This window comes from Ambystoma mexicanum, chromosome 2q (assembly GCF_040938575.1).
Source record: "Ambystoma mexicanum isolate Mex_15411 chromosome 2q, UKY_AmexF1_1, whole genome shotgun sequence".
Classification (NCBI taxonomy): Eukaryota; Metazoa; Chordata; class Amphibia; order Caudata; family Ambystomatidae; genus Ambystoma; species Ambystoma mexicanum.
Genome location: NC_090924.1, coordinates 1,149,250,368 through 1,149,275,191, shown reverse-complemented (window position 1 = coordinate 1,149,275,191; position 24,824 = coordinate 1,149,250,368). Strand labels below are relative to the sequence as shown.

Genomic DNA, 24,824 nt, shown 5'->3' with positions numbered 1-24,824 from the left:
AACACTGAATGGTGCACTGGTGTGTATTGGGGGAAGAATTATGTGTTTGTGTGGTGGATTTCTAGGGAAACCCCAGGCCCTTCGAGTTATTTGTTTTCCAATAATGGTTCGAGGAAAGACTGACGCATGTCACTTTTCCTGCAATCCTCTTTCACCCCTTGCTTTTCATGCAGTGGGCATACGCTCTTTTCCCACAGGTGCTCTTATATCCGGGCTCAATTTTCTGATCACGCTGCCCGCAGCATGTTCCCCTTTGCTGATGATGTCAGCATGGTGAGTGTGTTCTCCCAAGGGTCCTTTCCATGCCCCGCCTACCAGATATGAACCCCCTTCACCTTCTCCCTTTTCAACCCGCTCTCTTTGTCCTCCATTCATGGAAAACCCTGCAACCCCCCTTTCTCTCCCCTCTTTGACCCTTGTTTTTTTCTCTTCCTCCATTTTTGCAGGTGAGACCCACACAGACCCCCTCGCCCTTGCATCCCATTCCTCCTCAATTCAAGTCCATGATGATAGAGTGCACACAAGCCCATTGCCCCCACCTACAAATGCTGCCTCTCAACCCTTAGTCTCTTCCAGTGCACACCACACTCTGCTCATTAAGCAGCAACAAGTAAAAACGAGCCACAGCAAAGGAACACCCATAGGAATAATGCCTGCATTCAGCAAAAGTGGCTTTCGGGCATCGTTTTTTTAAAATGGGGCACTTCTCCAACATTCCTGTAAAACTGGTTAGGCAACTCCTGAGGATCCTTGCTGTGCTGGCTACGCCCTGTCCTTTTGTGGATGACTCTCTACCTCTGCTGGTGGAGGAATCCTTCTGCAAAACCTGCAATGCTCTTTTCCTGGCTCCCTCCAGCATTGTGTGCTGAAAACTCCATTGCTGGAGAGATTGGTCCAAGTGTCCACACCAGGTGCTTAAAGAAACTGGGACACAAAACCCCTTCTACGGGGAAGATTCCTGCTCAACTGGAGACAGGGAATGTAAACCCAACTATCCGCAAACCAAATTAAAACAAGGCACTTGCAGAAATGCAACCAGTGACCTGGCCCACTAGCAAGACCCAGAACAACTATTTGTGAATATGCTTCCCCCAACATAAATGTGTTTGATTTCCTTTTCATTTCTTGGTAATATTGGTCCTTACCTTTGGAATTCTTAGGTCCGGTGGTAGGGACAGGTAATAGGCTGTAAAGCGGTGATCCAAGAATGGAACTCTCAATTCTAGGCTAAAAATTACAAAAATGATGACAATACACATTTTTCATTATAAACAAAATGTCTGTCAATTATTGCATTTATTTATTTCACACTATTTTGAGCAAGCACGTTCCTGCGCATAAATAAATAAAATCTATTTGTTAGGATGCTCTATCTTATCATGATTGTTCTGCAAACGCCAACAAAGACAGCGATGCTAGAGCAAAAGTAATCTTTCTAAAACGATTGTTATGTAAAAATGCACAATCAATAAACACAATATCATTTGCTGCAGAATCGATTAAACACAAGAATAATCTTTTCAAGCCAAATCTGACCAGGACCCCATCATCTAAACATGTTAATTGATATTGATATTTTATTTGTATCGCGCTCATTCACACGTGATTCAGAGCGCAACGAGGCAAGGGAGGGGAACAAGGGAGAACAAAAACAATGATCTTACTAGCCCCAGTGACATTGAGAATGCGCAAGTGCAGGGGACAGGGAAGGGGGGAAAGTGCAAGTGGGAGGGGAGAAAAAGGAAAGTGCTGAGCAAAGGAATACAAAACTACAACAGCAGTCTGGCAGTATTGACTCTACGTTCCTGTTCCAGTCTTTCTGCACTGTCTACTATTTTCGGAAGGCAGACCTTTCAAATCCTTCTCTGGGCCGCAGAGCAGCCGCAGAGCTGCTGCTGAGGTGCAGTCTGGCAGTCCGGCTGTGACGGGTGCGATGGCTGCAGCAGCTGCAGAGGGTAAACATCTCTGGAGCGGGCGCTACATGGGCGAGGAGTGCCTGGATCCTAATCAACAAACAAAACTGCACATGGAGCCCTGCCCTGACGCATCCACACGGAGAAGTAGATCGAGAAGCACCTCGTCACTCGACCAAGATCAACCTCTAAAAGGTAAGAGAGAAACTTCTAAGCGTGAGTACTCACACTCTATTCCCCGCTGCAGTCGCCGCATAAGCTAATTACTGCCGCGGGATCGCCCCCCCGCCTCGAGCAGCTTGAGTCCTGCAGCGCGCATGAGAGGGAGGCGCTGCAGCCGGCACTTTCTTCGCTGGAGCCAGCGTCACGGTTGGCTGAGAGCAAGTGTGAGGCGGGGGAGCAGGGGAGGGTTAACGCTGGCGGTCTGAATGCTAGTAGCCTGACCAAGGTGAGGACGTCTGGCCCACAACAGTGGATTGAGAATGACGGCTCCATTGGAAACGTACCCATTCGGGAGCCTCTTGAAGGAGGCAGGAAAGCAATACTGATTCCAAAGCTTTGCCCGTCATTAAATACAGAGGATAATATCAAAATCAACATCGACAATGTAGCAAGCGAACAACACATCTCCTTATCCACAGGGAAAGAGAATATTGGAAACACCCAACTGTACTTTGTAATGACGCCAAATATTCAGAAGATGACTCAGCCTTTGTTTATACAAAGTGAAATTCATCCAGTCATAGCCAAGGAAGACCTGCCTAGTCCGCAGCCTGAACTGAACGACTCAAATTACAATGACACCATTTATACAATTGAGGGCAGTGCATATGACACAGACCTGGATGAGACAAACGTGTTGAGAGAACACCAGGGGGGACAAGAGGTGAACCTTTTAACTACGTCTAATTTGACAAACCAGATCATACAAAGGGCCCTCTTACACAAAAATATTGAAAACCCCCTTATTCCATGATCTAATGCTGGCACAAACACTGCATCAACAGAGATTAAATTAAACGGTGGAATCCCTCCAGAAAAGGCATAAAGAGAGCGAAAAGAGTGCAATAACACAACCAACAACCCAAAACTCAATAACAACAAGCGATCCAAACAAAAAAGCAATCACATTATTGAAAACATACAAACCGAATCAGTGCAGGAAACCAACTTCTGCAAAGTATTACAACAATAACCCCATTGGGAGATTCTTTAACAAGTTGGACAAAGTCTCGTCTTCAACATCATGTGAACTGTCGGATGCCCGAAATCCTGGAGGGGTTAGAATCAAGAACTCCAAACACTTCTATTACGACACTTAAAAATGACAGATCATCCTAACACGGCCTTACTTTCATGCCTAAATGCCTGGGGTGTTGGACCAATGAGATGGCACTATGGTCAACACAAGACTCTTGACGACCAGTCTTAACAAAGCCTCACTAGAAATTGCAGCAACATCGCAGACTACAGGGTTGGCACCGTCCACCTTGCTCAAGGATGCTCAATCAACTTCGATTCATATTGAACCAAAGCTCCCAACTGAAAACCGATTGGTGGAGAAACAAACTCACATCTACCTCACCTCAACTCAAACTTGGTGGCGACTCAAACAGAGACAGATTGGATGAAAATAAACTCTAGAGCAACCAAGACAACAGACTTACAAATTCGACAGAGCTAAAATTCCATCTAAAATCAAACTCGGTTAAATCTGGGGAGGGACTGATTGTAAATGCTCCTCGAACCCAACCCCAAACGATTCCCTCACCGACCTCACTAAAGAAAAAAATAAAAAGTGACATTTCACAGGTAACTGAAAAAAAAACTCTCCAAATAAAAAACTGGACATCTTTGCAATTATGTCAGTGGTCACAATTGCACTGGCACCTTTCGGGACACTTTATGAGTCTCTCAATGAGACTATTAAGGATTGCACATCAATGACGGCGCTTATGCACACCAAGCTGACGCACCGAGAAGGATACATCATGGCTGCAGAAGCCTGGAAGTCCAACACGAGAGACCAGGGCACAATGACACTAGACATCCAGGGTCCTGATAATTTACAAGGCCCTCCTCAAATTACTGCATTTCAGTTTAAAGCAAGATCAATAAATACAGGAACGCAAACAAAGAAACAACTGAAAGCAATCAAAAAAACATTTTAGGAGAAAGATTGCTCAACATCTACAAAGTCCAGAGTGAAAGACCAACATGGACAATCAACTCCACCTAAAGAGATCAAGGATAGACCTACTTCCAAAACAGATGAACCAAGGAGGACGGAGGGTAAGCAGCCACTGATGAAAATATTAAACCAACGGTATTGCTCCCCCAAGTGAGCCAAAAATAATTCAAGCACTCAAAACCTGATAAAACAGCGGATCACTCAGGCAACCTGCAGGTTAAAAACAATGTGGCGCATCCACCAGCGCTTAAGAAAGTGAAGCTAACACAATCCAATCACCCAAAGGAAAATAAAAAGACACCTTTCACGACAGAAAATCCCAAAAAAAACGGTCTCAATATTTGACCAAATGAAACGTGCAGACTGTTAACGGGCCGCAGTCAGACGCGAAAGTCAAATCAGCAACGACAAAGGAAGAGTCACAAGATATTGATATTGAGTGTTTCAGAGCGCGACAAGGCAAGGGAGGGGAACATGGGAGAACAAAACAGCGATCTTACTAGGCCCAGTGACATTGAGAACGTGCAAGTGCATGGGAGAGGGTGAGGGGGAAAAGTGCATGGAAGGGGGAGAAGTGGAAAGTGTGAAGCAGAGGAGAAACAGATAAATAACAATAAATAAATAATAAAGGCAACAAAATGTGGTAGTGCAGCCAGCAATTTGCAAGTGCTAGGTTTAAGGCAGCAGACAGGGTAGGTGTGATAAGTGCAGGAAGAAAAAGGGGGGGGCTGTATGGGTACAGATACAGACCCCAGTGCAAGGGGCAGACCAGAGGCAGTGCGGGAGGGAGGCAGGGTGAGCAGGTACCCGGGCCCGGAGGACAGAGGGTGGCCAGGTGCACGGTGCCAAAGCAGAACAGATCAGCACGGGAGAGGAGGAGAGAAGGCAGAAGCAAAGAAGAAGGCCTGGAGGTGCTTCCGGAACTGGAGATGGTACTCCTCAATATTCAGAGTGGCAGGGAGGCTGTTCCAGAGGGAGGCCCCAGCCGAAGATAGAGATCTACCCCACCCTCGTTTCTTTGAGAAACGACTGACCCTGAGAGATTTGGAGGCGGAGGAGAGAAGAGCTCGAGAGGGAAGGTATTTGCAGAGGGAGAGTTGAAGGTATTTTGGACCCAGACACCAGAAAGCCTTGTGGACAATGCAAAGGGTCTTAAATCGTATCCTTGCAGCCAATAAAGAGATTTCTGGGCTGGAGAGATTCGATTCCAGGGCTTGAGGCCAAGAACAAGTCTCACAGTCCTATTCTGGATGAGTTGCAGAGGGCGGAGAGTAGAAGCAGGTATATTTAAAAAGAGGCTCTTACAGTAATCCAATCTAGAGAGACCCAGGGCTCGAGAGACAGTGATCTTCTGGGGGAAGGAGAGGAAAGGCAGAATACCTCTGAGGAGGTGCAGTTGGAAGTTTGACTTTTTAGAGACATCAGCGATGTGGGAAGAAAAGGACAGCATGGAGTTGAAGATGACCCAGAGGTTCTTAGCCTCGCAAGTGGGGAGAGGAGGACCAAGGGAGGCCGGCCAGAGAGTAACGGGAAAGGGGGGGTGAAGGTGCTGATGAGGAGGATCTCCATCTCTCTGGCATTTAGGCAGAGATCATTGGTTGCAGACAGGCAATCAGAGATGAGCGGAGAAGGAGAAGAGGTGGCCGAGGGAAGCCTGAAAATGAGTTGGGTGTCATTCGTTGAGTGTTACCAACAAATTAGGCGCAGGAGAGGTTCATTTATGGAGATAAATAGGGGTGCTGCGTAATCTACACCCTAAGTGTATTTTTCCCCCACTTTCTATAGCGAGAGGACCAGTCAATATATTTGAGCGCTGAACAAACTAGTGTTGGCAAAGCCAACCGTTTTGGATTTTATGTAGGCATGGGAAAGGCATTTTATAGCCACTGCAATAATGGTACTATTTGGCCATAAGAAGGCAACATCTGGCAAATGGTGTAAGCACTTTGGTATATTATGCCAGGGCCTATCTAATGCCTATACAAGATTAAAACTATTGATTTTGCCAATGCTTGTAATTAACTGGAATTGAGTGCAAAGAAGATATGCAAGTACACCCATATTGGTTATATTTCAAGTGCCTCAAGGCACAGTTGGTTAAGACATGTTTCTTAAATCAGGAGCTGCTTTATTGTTGCAAATATGTCCTTACCTTACAAAAGACGGCTTAGAAATAACATAAGCTACCCCTTAAAAGCACAGCGCTAACTTAAAAAGATCCTGGGCAAAGGGTGTTTTAGAATGCTTTTATGCAGGTAGTAGTTGGGAATGGTCACAGGGACTAGTGGGGATATAGGTGGTAAAGGGGTGGATATAAATCCACAAATACCCACATCATGGGTTTCCTCCCCTGACCCCCATCTCTCTCCTAGCTTTACTTCGATGGCAATAGGTGCTGCTTACAGGCAGCACTTAAAGCGCAACCTAATTGTCAAAACTGAACAATGTGTTGTGAATCTTACCCTTATCCTTTTATCTCATTATTATGCTTTTTGAACGTGTCATTCCAGAACTCTCAAGATTGAAGTGTCCATGCATGAGAAGGTCATCCACTCCTATTTGTGTCTCTTTGAATCCTGGGATTTTCATTTGTTTTCCCATTTGAAATTCAGGAAAACTGCAAGTCCCAGAATTCCAAGCAACAACAGGACCAGATAGCCTTCTCACACACAGCCACAGGAAACTTGAGAGCTCTGTGATTCCTGCCTCCCTGCCACGTCACAAGAGTTAAACACTTGAGCTTTGACAACACTGTTATCAGTGATCTCAAATGTATTTCAAGAAACCCTTTTCATTTCCATCCCTCTTTGAACCAATAGTTATGGCGGTGTATTGTGATTTCCTCTAGCCACTTTCCCCCTCCAGTCCCCACTTCAGTCTCTAAAATAGGGTAAACCGAAAATAAAAGGAGTCACTGTAAATATTTCAGGAAAGGTTATGGAGAATAAAAGGATATGGCATGTGGACAATCAAAAAGCAATCACAGAGAACTGTGTGTGTAGGCTTGGACAACCTAGGAATGGAGCACACAACAAACAGAAAAAAACACATTTGCATGAAACTATGAAATAATCAAGGACGTGAAAATATTTACCTTTTCAAAACTGCACTGTGCAAATGTTGGAGTTAGCACAGTTACAAACCTAGGCACACTTGAATAATGTTCTTTTGAAAAACAATATCGTGGCTTTTCTTACCCATCGTCCACAAACATTTAGGATCAATAGGTATTCATGTAGCAAAGGTCATGAGAGAATAAGACAGTTAGATATTTCATCGAATACAACTCATTTATTGAGAAAGAACATGGTAGCCACTTAATAAATGGTTAAATGTCAAGAATACATCAACCCAATAAAATGTTTATAGGCACAGCTGGTTCAAAGCTGCTCATAAGAAATCACAAATCAGAACATGTTCTTGTACCCAGAAAACATATCTGAATCAGCGCATTTTAGGGTGGGGAATCTAGCTTTATTTAATAGTCAAATGAAATTACATGATCTTACAGCCCTCATGCTGCCTTATGTCAGGAGTAAGTAGTCTGAGAAATTCAGATAAAACTGTTGGCTTTGTCAATGCTTGTTTTTAACAACACTTAACAAGACTTCAGTGCAAGCAACAGCTATAAATCAATGGGCAGAAGGCACATTTGGGCAAGAGTTGTTATTACACTAGTAGCACATTTTACAGCTGGAATAAGTCATTAACTACCAGCAGACAGCTTAGAATTTATATTGGCAGAGCAAAGTTTGATGTTTGAGAAAGACAGCTATGTAGGAGGATGTGTTTCAGCCGGGTGTTTTAGCCGGGTAGGAACAGGAGCTGGGCATAAATCGCCATAGGAATTGTTTGGTTCTGGCTAGTCAATAGCTTCACATTTCATCTCCATCCTTACAATAGTTTTGGCTTATAGGTGGGGCTGCAGAGCCACCTAACAGCCAAACTAAAAATGAATTAAGATAAACACACGAAAATCATATAAAGAGACAGGATCACAGCGTGAAGATTAAACTAGAAAAGTTATAGTTTAAAGAAAACAAAAATAAACGAGCTGTTTATTGTATATGCATAGGAAATAATCTGTTATTTTTAAATTAAATAGGGAAATAAATTCAAAAGGTTGTTTACAAGGCCAGAGAAGGATCAGTACGTTTTTCTATTTTTATTTTACTTGTTTATACTCAAAGAAAAAAGATTTTAACAAGATTTTTCGTTTGTGCAGGATTCAATTTTTCATTTGTACAGAATCCGGCCGTAGATGTTTGCGGGTTCGTAACTATTTAGGTGGAAGTATGTTGGACATGTTAAGTCTGTTAAGTCTGGGCACATCAGAACTGGATCCTTAGATCAAACATTTTGGATCTCTGTAGCCATTTTCATCGCAGCTTCTAGCATCTTTACTGTTACTATTGTCCATCTGGATTTTTCACCTGCAATTAGGCGGCGCCACCACGTCTCTTCGTCTCTGAGAGTGGTATCACCAAAGAGCGGTAGTAGAAAGGCTTCATGCAGGTAGACAGTTTTTTGATATTTCAACAACAGATGTCTTACTGATTCCACCATTGAGTCTTAGGCGCATAATCTGCAGATGTTAGAGGTTGCTAAAGATCGAATAGCCCCAATTTCTTGTGTTGGTAGCAAATTTAGCCTGACTCTCATGAAGAATTTTTCAGAATGCTTGTTTGGGAATTTTAAGCAGTAAGCCAGTGGTAATTTCAGTTTGTTCGTCGTCGGAGGCAAGTGCATCAATAATCTATTTGCTGTTGAACTTTCACATGTTTTAATCCAGTCTTAAAGTCCAATTTTTGTTTTTACTCTTTCAGGATTGTAGACCAAGTCCTCTTGGGTACAAGCTAATTCTGTCAGCTTTCTCTTGAAGTTCTGTTCCGAGATATTCAGTGCTTTACATCGGCCTTGCTGGAGTTCCAAGTGGATAATCTTATAAATGGGAAGACTCTCTGGCATTATGATTTTTCTAAGCAGCTCTATTCGGCTTTGACCGACTGATGCAGCTAAGGATAGAAGGCCTAATTCTCGCCTAATTGCTGATATGGAGGTTGATTTTGGGAGCCTCAGAACAGATTTCCAAAGATAGCCCTCAAGCTTCGGCCAGATGGTTGCTTGGATGTTTAGTGCTGCATCCATTCCATAGATCAAAGAGGGCACAACTTTCAATTTATAGAATTGAATTGCCGGTAAAAAAGAGAATTTCCCATATTTCTTATCAACACCTCTCGTTTGAGAGGTCAAGGTTTTAATTTTGTTCCACAGTGCCAGTTGCGTCGCCTTTTCGGTTTTAGAAGAGTCCACCATTGTTCCCAGGTACTTGATGGTACTACCTCGAACTTTATGTTGTTAAGTGACCGGTGACATTTTTCCCTGATTTTGGTACAGTTTTTTTCCATTATCAGAATTTTTGTTTTTGATGTGATGATCTCCAAGTCGCTGTCTCTTGTATAATTGGCCAAGTTGGGTAGTTGGCGTTGGAGGCCAATTTGTGTTTGATTCATAAGGGTCAGATCATCAGCATAAAGAATTCTTGGTATTGGTTTGTTGCAGATTTTTGGTGGAAATAATTGGACTGTTGATTCAGTATATTGGAAGTCACCCAAGAAAGCGATAAAAAGAGCTGGGGCTGGTGGACAGCCTTGTTTCACTCCACGTTAAAATTTGATCTGGTCTGATAGTCAGCCCTGCTGGCTAAGTTGGACCCGAATGTTAGTGTCATTGTGGAGTGCAATCACCGGCTCCAAGATTTACATTGGGCACTTCCAGTTGATTAACTTGTTCCATAGTTTTGGTCGGCTAATTTTGTTGAACGCTTGTGACAAATCTATGAACACAAAAAATACTCTTGACGCACCCATCTTGATGTTGTCTTTTATAATATTCAGAATCATGATGTTTACGCTGGTGCTAGCGTTCTTCAAAAAGCCTGTTTGCAGTGGATCTGAACAAGGTCATGTTCTTGCCCATTTTTGGAATCTCGCCAAAAGGAGGGTTGCAAAAATGTTGCCCATGATGTCGAGTAGAGCGATTGGGCGGTAGTTAGCTGGATCATCTCTGTTTCCTTTTTTAAAGATGGGGACCACCACCGCTTCGGTCCATGTTTTAGGAATTTCTTTTGTGGATTTGCGTTGCTCCAAGATTTTATTTATAAGAGAAGACCATTCTGAGGGGTGGTGTTTCAGGTCTATGTTGGTTAAGCCATCTGGGCCGGGGGCTCAAGATGATTTAAGTTTGGAAATCGTTCTTAGGATGTCTTCACAGTCTGTTAGGTCCACCCAAGTTGAGTCTTCGGGGAACATAAGCTTGTTTGTTGTGGGTGCCAAAGGGGCAAATTGTTTCGAGAAGAGTCTTGGCCAGTCAGTTTCAGGTACTGAGTTTATCAAATGGTTATCCATATGCAGTTCTTTTTTCTTTATCAAAGCCCAAAAATCTCTCGAGCTTTTGATGTTAGTACTTTTAGCATTTATTCTGCATCATTTTGATACATGGTTTCTTTGTGCTGCTTTAGCCAAGATTTGTATCTCCTTGTTGCCTCCTTCAGGATGTTTTTTTGGTTATCCAGGTCAGAGGGTCTACTAGTTCACCTAAGTTTTCTTAGCTCTCGTCTTTTTTGTACTAGCATTTTGTCATACTCGTGGATTCCATTTTTCTTTATGCTGTTTCCTGTGTTTTATTCTGTAACTTAGAAGGAGTGGCAAGTAGGTTGGTCTGGCTGAGGTTTCGGTGTTGTTTCATTTATCTAGAGTGTATTTGTTTGTTATGTCTCTTATGTTAGCCACCGTTAGTCTAAGGCGAGACTGAATAGTAGTGGATTCTATGCTTGTTTTGTAGAGTTCTTTTTGAGGAGTTAGGGTTTTCCATGACATAGCTACCAAATTATGGTCACTTTCTTTTGTCCTGTAGACTTCAAAAGAGTCAATGTATGGTAGTAGGGCATGAGCCAAAAATAAAAATGTAATCTAAAAATGTAATCTAAAGTGGCTGTTGAGTCTGCTCGTTCCCAAGTTGGAATGGCTGGCTGGTGTCCTCGAAGTGCTGCAATGTTGTGGAAGTTTCTTGCATCCATAAGGTTCGTCCAAAGCATGCCTCTTTCAGCAGCCGCTGCGGTTGTAGTACTCCTGGCAGATATTTTGCACTTAGCATTTAAGTCGCCACAGATGATAATCTGGTTGGTTCCTAGTTCAGTTACAAAGTTGTCGATTGTTTTGATCACTGTGTCACAGAAGTCTGAGTTGTTCACTCTTTGGGTATTCCAATAAAGGTTGATAATAGCTAAATTTGTTTCCGTTTCACCCATGTGACCCATTTTTGGGTGACACCAAGAGGTTAAGAGTGCTAAGATTCCATAGGCCTCCACCACCTTCTTTTTGATGGTGAGGCCTGACCCAGCGTGGACTGCTGTTAACAAACGTGAAGAAGGGTGGCCTAGAATGCCTTTTACCGCTGGTGATATTTGTGTTTCGGATCCGTCTAGAGCAGGCTTTTCCAGTAGCCACGTCTCTTGGAGACAAATTATATCAAATAAACCTAGATCTTGTGTCTCTAGGTTTGTTAAATGTTCATGTCCCCTCGTGTTCCACAAGCACATTTTTAGTACTTTAGATGTATCCTGGTCAATGTGTTGGTAAGACTGACCTGTTGACTGCGACTCTGCTATGGTTCGTTGCTAGTTTGTTTGATTTGGGTTCAGAACTTTTTTTCAGCCATTTCCATGGTCCTGCCGGCGCATGTTCTTTGTTTTGAGTCAACTCTGAGCTTTCGTTTGGAAGTTTGTCAAGTGCGTAATTTCTATCTGATCTAAATCTTTTTCTTTTGGTGTTTTCCCAATTTTTGTTTCTTGGATAATTTGCTCTATCGTATCGTGGTCTGTCTACGCCTTGGGGTCTCGGTCGTCATTGTCCGCCCTCTTCCTGATGGCTGTCCCATCTTTTGTTTTTGTAGAGGTCTTCTGTTCTAGATCTGAAGTGGGAGCGTGGTCCTTCCATATATTTTGACACCAGAGCTTTACTGGGCGATGCTGGAGAATTTGGTATTTCCGATAAACCGAAACCCAGTTGCTCAAGATCTGTAAAGACTTCTTCTTTGATTTCCTGCAGCGCTGATGTTTTTATATGGATGCTTTTGCTTTTTTTTCCCTATGATATGGCTCAATCAGGATGAAATCTGCAGTCTTCAATGTTTGCACCTTCGATACTTTGGTTAGTATTTTTAGAACTGATTTTCTGTTTAAAACCAGGTAGTTTTTCCCCAGTGCCAGTTGCTCCATCTTGAAAATACGAATTTGGCTGGTCCGAGGTTGCTGTGATGACGTAGGGACATGTCATTTTTGCTTTTGTTTGTCTGGTTGGCTGCTTGTCTTTTTCACCTCAGTCTCAGGTACAGAGTCACAGAACTTGTGTGGCTCAGACTTTTTGCTCTTCTTGGTTGGTGAGGTCGGGTTAGATTTCCCCCTATACGCCAGCGGATTTGGGTCCCTTGATGTTTGGTTCAGATGAAGTTTTGTGCAAAGGGTGGAGCTCGCCTCCGGCTTCTTTTTTTCTTTGGAAGCACTAGATGGTGGCTCTACGTTTGGCACTGGCTCCAAGGTCTGTGATAAATTGAGGGATATGTCCATATCTTCAGCTTGGTCACTGTGAACGGTTAAGTTCATTAATGAAAAGTTGTCCATGAAGTCTTTAGGCGTTGCCAGTGATTTATCCAACTCGATTATATCTGGCTCCATCTGTTGAATTTCTTTAGGGGTAGATTTCCGACTCAGTGGTTGAGTCATTGTCACTTTTGTTTGGGTTTTCACAATGGTTTTGATAGTTTAAATATTGCTGGAATTTTTTAAGGTTGTTTTTTGTGAGCAGCCTGTCTAGGGCTTTCAAAATCTCCTGCAGTTGTACTCCTGGCACTATTGTCATTGGTGTTTGAATCATCTCAACATGTCTTTGAGAGGGGTTGGCGGTGCTTTCCACCGGGTCAGTATGTTCAATGACACGTCCCTCAAGCAGTGTTTGTGTTTCTGTTGATGTCCTTGCTTGGTGCGCTGGCAAAGCATTTGACAAGTTTCTTAGTTTGATTTGCTCTTCTAGTAGTGCAAATCTTGAGTTCCAATATTGTTCCTGATCAGCGTTTTTTTGTTCCAAAGCCGTTATATATCCCTCTACAAAGATTACTTTTGAATTGGTCATGGCTGCTAGTGTGAGTGAGTCTTTCATCGTGTCGTTTATCGATTCGTACAGCTTAACAAAAGGTGCCAGACCAATAGTTATTGCTGATATAACTGTTCATAAGTCTGTTTTTTTTCCTGGTGAATCTTTATGGGTGCTTGCAAAGATTTCACTCGACCTTCTGTTTTTTTACTGGCGTAGGGTCTTCTTTTTGGTAGTGATGGTCGTTTACCCCTTGATTCAGTTTCGTAGGTTTGTGCTTGAATTGATATCTCTCTTAAGTCTATTTTCGACCAATTATTTATCAAGGGTTGGGAGTGATCTCTGTTTTCCGTCCTTTGTTTTGAGGGGCCGCCATGACTGGGTTTTTCATTTTTTGCAAGTCTGGTTCAGTTACTACATCTACCTTTACCCCGTTTCTGATGTTTGTAGGGTCGGAATTTGAAGAGGATTGTTTGGAGATTTCCTTCCGTGGCTCCGTCGCTCTCGATGAAGGATGAATCGGGGTTGCCGGATTTCCGTGTTCTTGGTGGGCTGTGCTCGACTCTTTCGCTGGGCTGACTTCCAATTGTACTGGACCATCTGCGTGTGGATTTCCAAGAGTTTTGTCAGCCTTTCAATGCGTGCGACATTAAAGGATTCAGAAAGGCTGTTTTTCCACAGTCTGCCTTTTTGGTTTTAGCACAATGTTTTCTTTGCTGAGTTCCAATGTTCGATGTTTCCGATGTCTCTCTTCCTTTGCTTTTGCACAGAGATTTATTTTTAAAAATGTCAATTGCTTTTGCTCTTTTGGGTGCATATAGCTCGTTGCTTGGGAGTTTTATCAGGTAAGGTGATGTTACCGTCTCTGCGGCTTTACCTGTTTGGCCTCCCTCTTTGTCAACTGGAGATAGGCCAGTTAAAAGTTCAATCGTGGTGTGTTCAGGTGGAAATTTTGCATGGAGACCGACTTCCACCTCTATTACGACCTTGGCGAAAGCCAAGTCTAATCTATTGCATTCGGCGATTTGTGTACTTCTGTGGGCGTTGTTATTATTAGATTATCCTGCTTTTTGGCTTTGTTTGAAGGTGGAGTTGCGGTCATTAATGCACCGTCTTTGTCTATTGTTGTATGTTCTAATTGATCTTCGGTTACATTTTGGGGCTCGTGGCTACCAAACTCGCCTGGGTTTCTGAGCGTGATTTCCAAGTCGGCCGGAAAGCTCTGTGGAACCGAGCCTGGAATTGTTATCATTAGAGAATAAAAAGAGAATCAGTTCTCTTTGTTACAGAATCACTACCCATTATTACCCATTGTTAGAGAACCATTATTTATTATTATCCCTTCAGGAATGATTGCATTATGTTTAGTTATCCATTATTGCATCCTGTTTAGTAGTACATGAAGAAGTAGCATCATTATATTATCCACATATTAGACTGCCACTTTTATTTGCATTATCCATTTGCATTATGCATTTGAAGAGAGAAATAGGCCCTGTTGTATGAAGGGTTTGCTAGTTATGGTATTGCCATATATAACAGAAAGAGATGCTTTTACAATGATATGTTTGCATTATAGCGCTTGCCATTAGGAGAGAAACATGCTAGACACCAGAGTTTGCAATAGAATGACACTTGTACTGTTGTATTTGAAGTGCCATGTAGTGCTTTAGAGACACGGTATATTTGCGTCATGACATGTAGAGACGATGTCATGTATTATGCATTAGAAATAGCGCTTAGGCTGAGAGAGACACATACTGTTTGCACTAGAGAGAACGACTGAGGCCTGAAAATGACATGAAGAGCCATTTAGCATGATGACACATTGTTATGCTTAGTAGAGACACATGGAGAGACTGTCATGTATGTATTTATGCATGTTGAGTGTGCACTTAGAATGAGTTTGCATATAGCTAGCGCTTGCATTGCGAGAAGAAAGCGTAAACGCTAGGAAGAATTTAGCATGAGGCCTATGAAAGTCCTTTCTGATGGAGACACACAGAAGTTGTTTGTGCCGCGGCAGTGCGGAGATGTTATGGTACACTGAAAGAAGGAATTCGTAAACAGTCGCTCGGCCGGCAGACAGATAGAGCAAATGAGGCTTATCAGCATCAGCTTGAGCTCTGTGCCGCGGAGACAGCAAAGGTTGGGGCCATGGAGGGAGCGACATGGGGAGATGGGAGAGTGCTTTTTGCATGAGGAGAGATGGCCTATTCTCTGTCAGAGAGAGGGATTTTGTGATGCCAACAGTGGAGTGAATGGAGAAATGGAGGGAATTAGATGGGTGTTTTACAGGCACCGCACACAGTAGGCCAAGGCAGAGATATGATGTCCTATGTCACTTTGGCACAGAACGTAGTGACTAGAACACAAAGTGAAAGTACACGCATAACACAGACTGGCAGGCATTGCTATATTCTGATATAGAATAGACATTCTTAGCTTAGAGAATGTAAGTAACCATGGAGAAATGAGTGCGTCATTGGAGTAGTATAAGCAGATCTGAAGAGAGATGCGAGTGTTAGTTGCTGGTTGTTGCCCGTAGTTGCTGTAGTTCTTGGTAGTTGCTGGTAGTCGCTGTTGGAGAATGGGGTTAGATACAGATGGAGTTTGTTCGAGTTAATTGCTGATGGAGTTTTGGATGGATGCATTCCCGAGAATGAGGGAGAGATCTCTTGGTGCAGCAGAATCCGATGGCTTGGCAGAGCTTGGCAGAAGCAGTTCGAGTGACCAGATCTTGGGGCCTGCCACTGGCTGGCTGATTGCAGAGTTGTGCATAGAGGAGAGACTGACAAGGACAGAGCAGGAGACAGAGAGATGCACAAGCAAATGGGAAGTATGGTTCATGGGCCAGACAAACTGATTGATTACAACCAGTGGGGTGGCTTTGCTGATGGGTTTGGGAAGGACATGGCATCTGAAGGGGAGGTGCCCGAGCCAAATGAGTGGGGACAGAATGGGGTGCCATGGAGGTGGGGGGGGCATCCCTGTCCACCCCCCTAGAATTACACCCATGATTCAAATGTGACACCATCTAGTTGTTGGTCAGACACTCACACAAAGTGCTTTGAATTTGGGAAAGGGGAGATCAGACAGGGATTGTTTTAAGAGAGTGAGTGTGAAGCATGGTGTGGATTGGTGTGGATTGGACTGGAGAGGTTCGATTCTGTATGAAGGAGATGATTGCTGGATGTTTGATGTTTGCAATTAGACTGCATTAGAATCACAGGCTTGCATCACAGGCTTGCATTAGGAACCTGAAAGGCTTATAGTTATGGCATGGTAGATTTGCACCAGAAACATAAAAGGGGCAATTCGCTATTGGCTAGAGTTTTAGCATTGTTTGAATTATGCTTTGCTGTGCATAAATAAAAGTATTCCATTGTTATAATTGAATCGATTCATGTGTTTTCTTTGTGTCTTATGTTATTTGTGTCCACAGTAGTAAGAGAGGAGTATGTTGGTATGTTGTTAGAAGTAAGTTAGGAGTAACACAGTGCACATAGGGCCTGAGATACGAGAGCAGGGGGGTGTAGGGATCCACACATCCCCCCCCCCTGGGAGATTGTCTAAGATTGTCTAAGATCGGTGCATGGTTGCCCTGGGGGGGGGGTGCAAGACGATGGTAGGGATTTGTTTTCCAGACTAACAGCTGGAGTCGGAGGGGCGGCGTCCTTCGACACCGCTCGCCGTTTCCCCACTCGCCGTGGCGGAGGCTTGTCGGCCGGTTGAAATTGTCTCTGCTCGTCCTTCTGTCACCATAGACATTCCAGTGCTCAGGTCATGCTGCCCGGCAGAAATGATTATTTCTGTTAACCTTGGAGGTAGGTGTGTGGGACTGGTAGGCGCTGCAGGGGCTGGGGTGTTATACAAAAACACCTTGTTCACCTCGCCACGTACCTCTGGGTCTTGACCTGGGGTCTGACTCCACCCCAAGTCTTCATCTGTAGCCCCAGATGAAGGGTGAGCAAGTTGAAAACTGGCGGAGGCCGAAAAGGGGTCAGTCACTTCTTCCCTTCTTGGCGCCGAGTGTCCACGGGCTTTACCTTGCCTGTTTGGATGGTCTGCTCGCACGTACTGGCTTCTCAGCACTCGGCCCGATGGACTCTTGGGCTGGTCTGGAGGGGCCGGCTATTCGGCATGTCTGTCTTTTTTTTTTATAAGGGAGAGGCACCCCCAGGTCTTCCGTCAGGTCCTTGTCTCCCCTGGCTTCCCGCGGACTGCCGTAGACTGCTTCAAATCTGCGGACCAAATCCGCATACCGCTTCACGTGTTGCGGGAGGCTTTTAAACAGCTCCTCCTCCAAGCAACAGGGACTGTAGACAGACTGGGCAAAAGGATAAAACAATGTTCACTGCCGTAGACTGCTTCAACTCTGCGGATCAACTCCACGTACCGCTGTGCGTGTTGCTGGAGGCTTTTAAACAGCTCCTCCTCCAAGCAACAGGGACTGTAGACAGACTGGGCAAAAGGAAAAAAATGTTGACTGCCGTAGACTGCTTCAACTCTGCGGACCAACTTGTTCTATTTATTAAACTTAGGAGGCTTCAGATGCAGAATGTTATGTCTTCAAGAAAATAGGGGCAAGAGTGTGATATGTTGGGTGGATACAGTTAATGACTTTGGGCAACACTCAATGACTGTACTGTGTGAGAAACCCGAGGGTCTTCTCACTTCTATTCCCTTCAAATCCTCTATGCAGGTGGCCAGGGAAAGGCCATTTCTTTTGGATTCTGCCCCAGGGGGCCAACAAGTGAGGGAGGATCATCTGGGTGGAGGGTCTTTAGGGATTGAAGTGAGGGACCCATGGGTAAGACACAGTATTCTCCATCCTCCTTTCAGAAACACACCTGTATCCCATAAGTGGTTATGGGATATTGTTCATCTTGTCCCCTGGTTACTGAGGAGGGTAAATTACATTATCAAACCAGATCACGTAAGACAGAGGAAGAGAAAGATTTGGGATAAGATACTTTGTAACAAATCATGGTATCTCCTTATCCTCATGATATCCGATCAACCGATCTAACCTCACCCTGACCTTTATGGGCCATTAGAAAAGTGTTTCACGGCATCCCCCCTTTAAAATACATTCAAGTACTGAGAGTAGCAAATATTACCTCCTCTCAGCCTTTTGGTACTGGGACGAAGATGATGCATGAAGATCAGGCATGTACTACTAATGAGAGTCAGGCAACAGTACTTGATGGAACACACCTGCAGTCAATTATTAGACCACTGGTGTATACAAGGTGGCACCATGAAGCTGCAAGGAGTGCGTCGGAAGAGGAAAGCAGTGGAAGAAGGAGCCATGCGGGAACAGGAGAAGCCAAGATGTTGGAATGCCTACTGAACCTCTGGAGAGCCTGCTGGAGGAATAGTGCAGGTCCGAGAAGCCCCTGGAGAAAAGGTGAACAGCTGGAGCTGTCAGACAGCGTCAGCAAGGTTCAGCACGATCGCCGGAGAGTCCTGCGAGGAGCAACCGGCAAGCAGGCTTTCCTGCAGAAGGGGAGAAGCCGCGTGGAGGAGCGTCAAGGCCCGGGTTAGTGTCTGGGACACTTTACTCACCAGAGAGCTCTGAAAACCTGTGAACGCAGTAACATGATATGGAATCAAATGAACTTACAACGTATGCATAACAAAATGAATGAAATAAAAGAAAGTAACCCAAGGTGCTTCTATTGAATATCAAACTGAATGAAATCCAAGTTACTTCTGTTGAATAGCAAACTGAATGATACAAATGAAATTTACGCAAGATAGTTCTATTGAATACTGAACTGTGAATGAAGGCATTTATTTAAGCAACAGTAACCCTTATTGAATACCGAAGTGATAGAAACAAGCAAAGGTATACCTTGTTAAGGGAAAGTCACACTTAAAAGTGAAAGCAACATCTTTGGTAAACTGAACTACTTATCTGAGTGCAAGGAACTTTAAGTAAAGCTAAATCCAGATTAAGCAACAACAGATGTTATAAAGTGGTGAAGCTGTGGCGGCTTAAGAAACTACCTGTTCATCACGCTATTGAACTTTGAAAGAAACCTGGTTGCATGACCTGTAGTTGGGTGGACTGTGTGGTCTGAAACCGCGCCTAGACCAGAAAACTAAAATGTGGTGAATCCAGAACTATTGAAAGCAAATGCTAGTTTCCTGGTTCCTTGACTTGTAATGAGTGAACCATGTGGTCTAAAACTGCACCAGGACCAGAGAACCGCTAAGGGAACCCCTAAAAACGAACAAGGAAGTTTATTGTGGTGAAAGAAGGAAAATAACAGACGGTGAGACAGCAGGCTCACGTTGCAGGTCTCCACAAGTGAACATGCTGACTGACAGGAGAGGCTATTCTCCTGTCAGGCAGCGTGTCTGCGCCGATGGCTTAATAATGAGAGCCGGTGGGGCCAGTCCTCCGATGCCATACCGGCTCCTATTATTTGCTGCAAGGTTTGTCCATCACTAAGGCGAAGTGGCGGCCTGCCGCTCACGCGGTTGGTGGTGACCCCCACCCACCTAACACCCCACCCATAGTAGCCTGCCGTTACTGGCACCGATATAGAACAACTTGGTCCAGAGTAATATTACTCTGGCAAGGAAACCCTTAACTAGCATGGAAAGAAATCTGACTTTGTAACGTTACAGGTAGCAGGCATATCCTTCAGCCAGGGAAAGGGTTCTCATTAACCTCTTGCATGGTGGGTGAAGGTGGAAACAACACTCATCCTTTCAGGGACTTCTGCAGTTAGGCTCTTACATCTGCTTTTAGTTCAGCTGTAGAACTTGTCTACGATGCATTTAGGCCAAAGCTTCTGCATCGGGGACATTTAACCACACCATCAGAGAAAATGGAGCTAGGAGTCATACACATCCTTTGAAGTACACTCTCACACTTGCTTCCCTCATCACACTCACACTCCATCCCAGCTTTTCCAACTTCATGTTCTGCCCCCAACACACAATCCCAACTTCCACACTGACTGCACTGACTAAACAATTCTGCCCATCCTCCTCAACAATCACAGTAGGGCTCCTGAAAAGGGTTTGCTAACTAGGTTACCAATAGCAGGTGGCATGGGCCTCATCACGAGTTGGGCGCTAACCCCAGCGGTATTACCCTACCGCCAAACCCCCCTGGTGCTATTAGCGCCAGGTCATGGATTTGGCAGAACGGTAAGTCCCCATTCCTCATTGGGCCCATTGGGGATTTTTCCACCAGCAGTAATAGCGCCAAAAATCAGCAACATTGCGGCGGATTTGCCCCCAGCTCAGAGCTGGGGGTAAATCTGCCAAGCCTGTGATTTGGCAGACCCTTAAATGTGGAGGTAATAGCGTTACTGCCGCATTTAAGGGTTACCGCCAAACTCGTGATGAGGCCCGTCTTGCAATACATGGAAGATGTATTGGAATACACGGCATGCCCCTTATAATCTAGTCCACCAATGTTGGAATATATTCATCATGCTGACAGCTCATCGATCGACCATTAGCTAGGAGAACAATTTCCATGTGGATAACAGGGTGCCAATAATACAGGTGATTAGATGTAACAATACATTGCATTATATAACACAAACTCCAGTTCCTGATGACTATATCACAAACAGCACCAGTGCCGTTAAATGGTGGCATGCACATAGTTTGTGTTAATATGATTACCCATGAGCTGAAGTAGTCCTATCCGCACGAAGTACATCAAACATGTAGAGTTCTTTCAGCAGCCTTTCACTCTCGTCGGCAGCTTCTTCAGGTGACGGTGCCTATTAATGATAGGTAACTTAATTTTAACCTCGGCAGAAAAGTCCCTAATCCTATACATGGGATCTCTCATTGGTAAGGACACTGCAAAACAACATAGAACAAACAAATGCATCAATTTCTGAATTTAGATGTATAACACAGTATTTCGAACTGAAATCTAAACAAAATCCAACCCCTGCCTAATTGCTCGCCCTCTTCCCTGCCATATGGAATATTTTACTTTAATTTCTGATGGAAATTGGGTGGTTACAATTGGTTCCTTGCTGCTTTGTTTTCTCTTAGACAATGTTAATGCTGATGATGTCCTAGGCAGCAGATAGAGTCCAAGGGAGATGCCATGCACAGTAGATGGTGCACTTTCAACAGCCCATTCGAGTCTGCCCATAGCAACATCAAGCTGCTTCCAGTATCCAGGCAGATGCTGATAAAGCTAGGTATGAATAATTATGGCAGCGGAAATCTGGCGTTTGGCACAAACTTTCTGAGAAGAGTGTCTTCCCTGGAATCTCAGGAAGTGAGACTATGCATGGTGAAAAGTCTGCAGTGCAGTGATGGTTTTGATTTCAGTGTGGCTCATTGGAGCGTCCAAGCACTATTTCACAAACGGAGTGAACTGGGAAAATACATGCCTCAAAAAGTAGCACGACTGTGCACTTCAAGCCAACTGGGAACAGCTTGGCAAGTCCTTCTTTTGTTTAATTTGGGAGCAGAGGAATTGGCTGACTTAACTCAGGTGTTCCACGTATCCCTTTCTTTACTGTTTAGGTGACATTTAGCATGTAGCACCAATGTTCCTTTCTGGGATTCTTTCTGCATGCCGAATACGGTACTGAGCATCCCCAGTTGTCAGAACTCGGCTGCGACTTGAGTACCTTCCGCTTCCTTCTGCAGCCCTTCTCAGGCTTCACTGGATTAACTATTATGTGCCTCTGGTATTCATTTCTCACCGAAGTAACACTGCCAGAATGTGCAAGGACAATAGTTTCCAAGCACAAAAACTATCCAAGGGATACACGGAGTGTGGTCTACCAATCCTCCCAGCTCAACACATGCATCTCATCTAAATTTCACCCAGTTAGCCTGGTCACATAACCATATAGATCAAGAGCAGAGAATGCTGATGCCTGTTGAAATACAGTGACTTAGGCTGGCGGCGAAGTTACACTGAAGAAAATACACACTGGGTGAAATAAACGTTGCACTGTGGTGTGAGGGCATAGCATGATGTGAAAAGACACTTTCAGTGTCGCGGCAGAGATGGGCGACCAGAAAGGTGAGTGGGTGCGGCTAACGAAGTTATGAATAGTGTGTTTGGTGTGTGGGAAATCACTTGCAAACAGCTATAAAATTCACACTCGCGGCACATAAACACGCAGGCTGCATGCCAGAAAAGACAAGATGGCAGCATTATCACTATCCTTCCTACGCAGGCATACATGGCAGCCAGCATTCTTAGACTGGCACATTCACATAAAAAATATCAGGGCTGCCCAAATCCATACCCTTAGGGTTCAAACCGTTTTTTCTTTTGAGGATTTCCAACAGAAACATTTGGCAGATATGTGTTCATTCAATGGATCCAAATAGAGAATCCTTTACATACGTGTCGCTTATACTGAAACATGGAGGGTGTTAGAGGCTTGACAGACAGAGTTGCGCACCACTAGTCTACATTATCAGGACTGTTCACCAGGTGTAACCAGGCTCATTCAGTGGTGAGGACAGGTGGACCTCATAGCTGGTCGGCAGCCTCTGACTTTAAGTGGCAGCCATCTTCCCCTACCCTGATTTCTAGAAAATGAATCATTATCAGCCACACCGAATCAATGACCGAGTGCTCTGTGAATGGCCAAAAGGGGTAATGGCAATATATGCGATGACAGGTGCCTTTCATGGTTACAGGAGTCATTATGACCCGTGATTTTAATAGCTTGTAAAAAAAAAAAAAAAGTACCAATCTGACTAGACTTGGATGAGGTCAGTGATATAACTTTGTGTATCCAGGGCAGCCGCACGGATTCTGACAGTGCCCTACCCTACACGGACGTCAGGATATCCAGCTCCAATCACCCTTGTGGAACCACCCCTTCTTTATTTTCGGGGCCTCGCCAGTTCAGGATCAGCGGCCCAGTGACAGACCACATTGATTAATTACTAAGAGAGATTACATTCTCAGCATCATTCTTGATACCTGGCTCGAGTCTGAAGCGTTCAAACCCCAAGTGCAACTGTGTATGTGCAAAAGTGATACATAGCAATGATACTTTATAAATAACAACAGTCTCATAGCTGATGATTTGTAGACAGACCACTTGCAAAATAAGACTACTGTCTTTCAGCCCCCTTTAAAACTTTACATATAATAATTATTCTATCTATCCAATCTCTAACAATTATTTGGGTGTAATGTAATGTATAGACTTTTAAAAGAAGGAGAAAATAGAAACAAAGTGGCAGGACATCAAAGAAAGGTTTGAATCCCAGATCCACGCTTAGAAACCGAACTCAGGTACGCTATTAGGCGCGTTATAAAAAAAACTATTAAATAAATGAATACATTCCCCCACCAATAACCGAAGGAGGGTGTGGGTAGAAAGAGGGAGGATTCACAGCTAGTCTTCTACATCTCACAGTCTATTTGATTCTCACCAAATGAAGATATGTCCACCGTGATAGAGCCATCTGCTGAATGTTTCTCATTCAAATTTAATTCATTATGTTTCCCCAAAATAATATATCACTTCTTTTTTATTGTATTAACAAATATAATGCGCATATTAAAAACCATTAAGATATTAATTCTTCTTCTACTAAAAGGCTTCCTTGTACTCCTACTTCTTAATGCCTTCACATTGTATCAATGCGGTCCATTTGTGCACTCTTATTCTAATAATTGTCATATGTATTAAATGCGTATTCAATACTGCTTCGAGCATGCACTGCTTTTACTTTTCTCTTCTTATGTCATGATAATTAGCATGCTACTGAAAGCCACAGTCCTTGATGACTGTAATGTCAGAACATGAAAACAGACTAAGGAACAGCAACACTGCGTGGCCCGGCGCTGCACAGAAACGGTACTTTTTTTGTGTGAAAAAAAGACACCATTAGCACCCGTGTCAGAAGCTACACAGGTTTTAAGGTGAGTGGGAAGGCAGAGTGGGGAAGCAAAGGAGGTGCAGCTCGGAACGCGGGCTTGTACCATACAGTGCAGCCCGTGTTCCAAGCCTCCTTATTGGCTGGCAGCCCCCTTCAGGGCGCTAATGAAATTATAAAGGGACAGTTCTATTAATGATGTGATGATTGGTATCAAGAAAACACACAGCTGAATCATCCAGAAATTAAATAGTTAAAGAAGCTGATACACCTTCCTGTGAGGTAAGCATGAACAATGCCAATGAGAAACCCACAGCAAGTCAAGCCTCTATACTTGCAAAAGTGCATTAACACTGGCATCTTCAGGCAACAAAGAGAAATGCAGGTGATCTTCCCATCATCCACAATAATCTGTTTAGATTGTCCCTAATAAAACAATATCATACTGTACATCTCCAGACTTTATTGTGCAAATCATTAGCAACCATTCGTATTTCAGAATGCTATTGCATTGCATTTTCTTGCTGTGACATCATGGCAGAGAAATATTGCTTTTATATTTGAGAGGGGTGATGTCAGGGTACGCAACTAAAGCATTTTCCTCTGCTTCCCTGAGTCTCCTGGAAGTGGAGGAAAGCAGAGGAGGATATCTAAACAATCCGCAGCTGCCCTGTAACAGCAGGAGCTGTGTTTCTGACAGTGCTACGGGAGCTGCTC

The 24,824-nt window shown here is 43.9% G+C and overlaps 1 protein-coding gene across 1 annotated transcript in view; it reads right to left on the bottom strand.

The window, feature by feature from the left end:
- The window catches only part of ASNS (asparagine synthetase (glutamine-hydrolyzing)), a 299,686-nt gene that overhangs the window by 120,042 nt on the left and 154,820 nt on the right, over positions 1-24,824 (bottom strand). Inside the window, exons 9-10 of the mRNA XM_069648540.1 lie at positions 20,910-21,010; positions 1,146-1,227 (exon numbers count right to left, since the gene is read on the bottom strand). Coding sequence (XP_069504641.1) covers positions 1,146-1,227; positions 20,910-21,010 — 183 coding nt within the window. The remainder of the gene's footprint in view (positions 1-1,145; positions 1,228-20,909; positions 21,011-24,824) is intronic.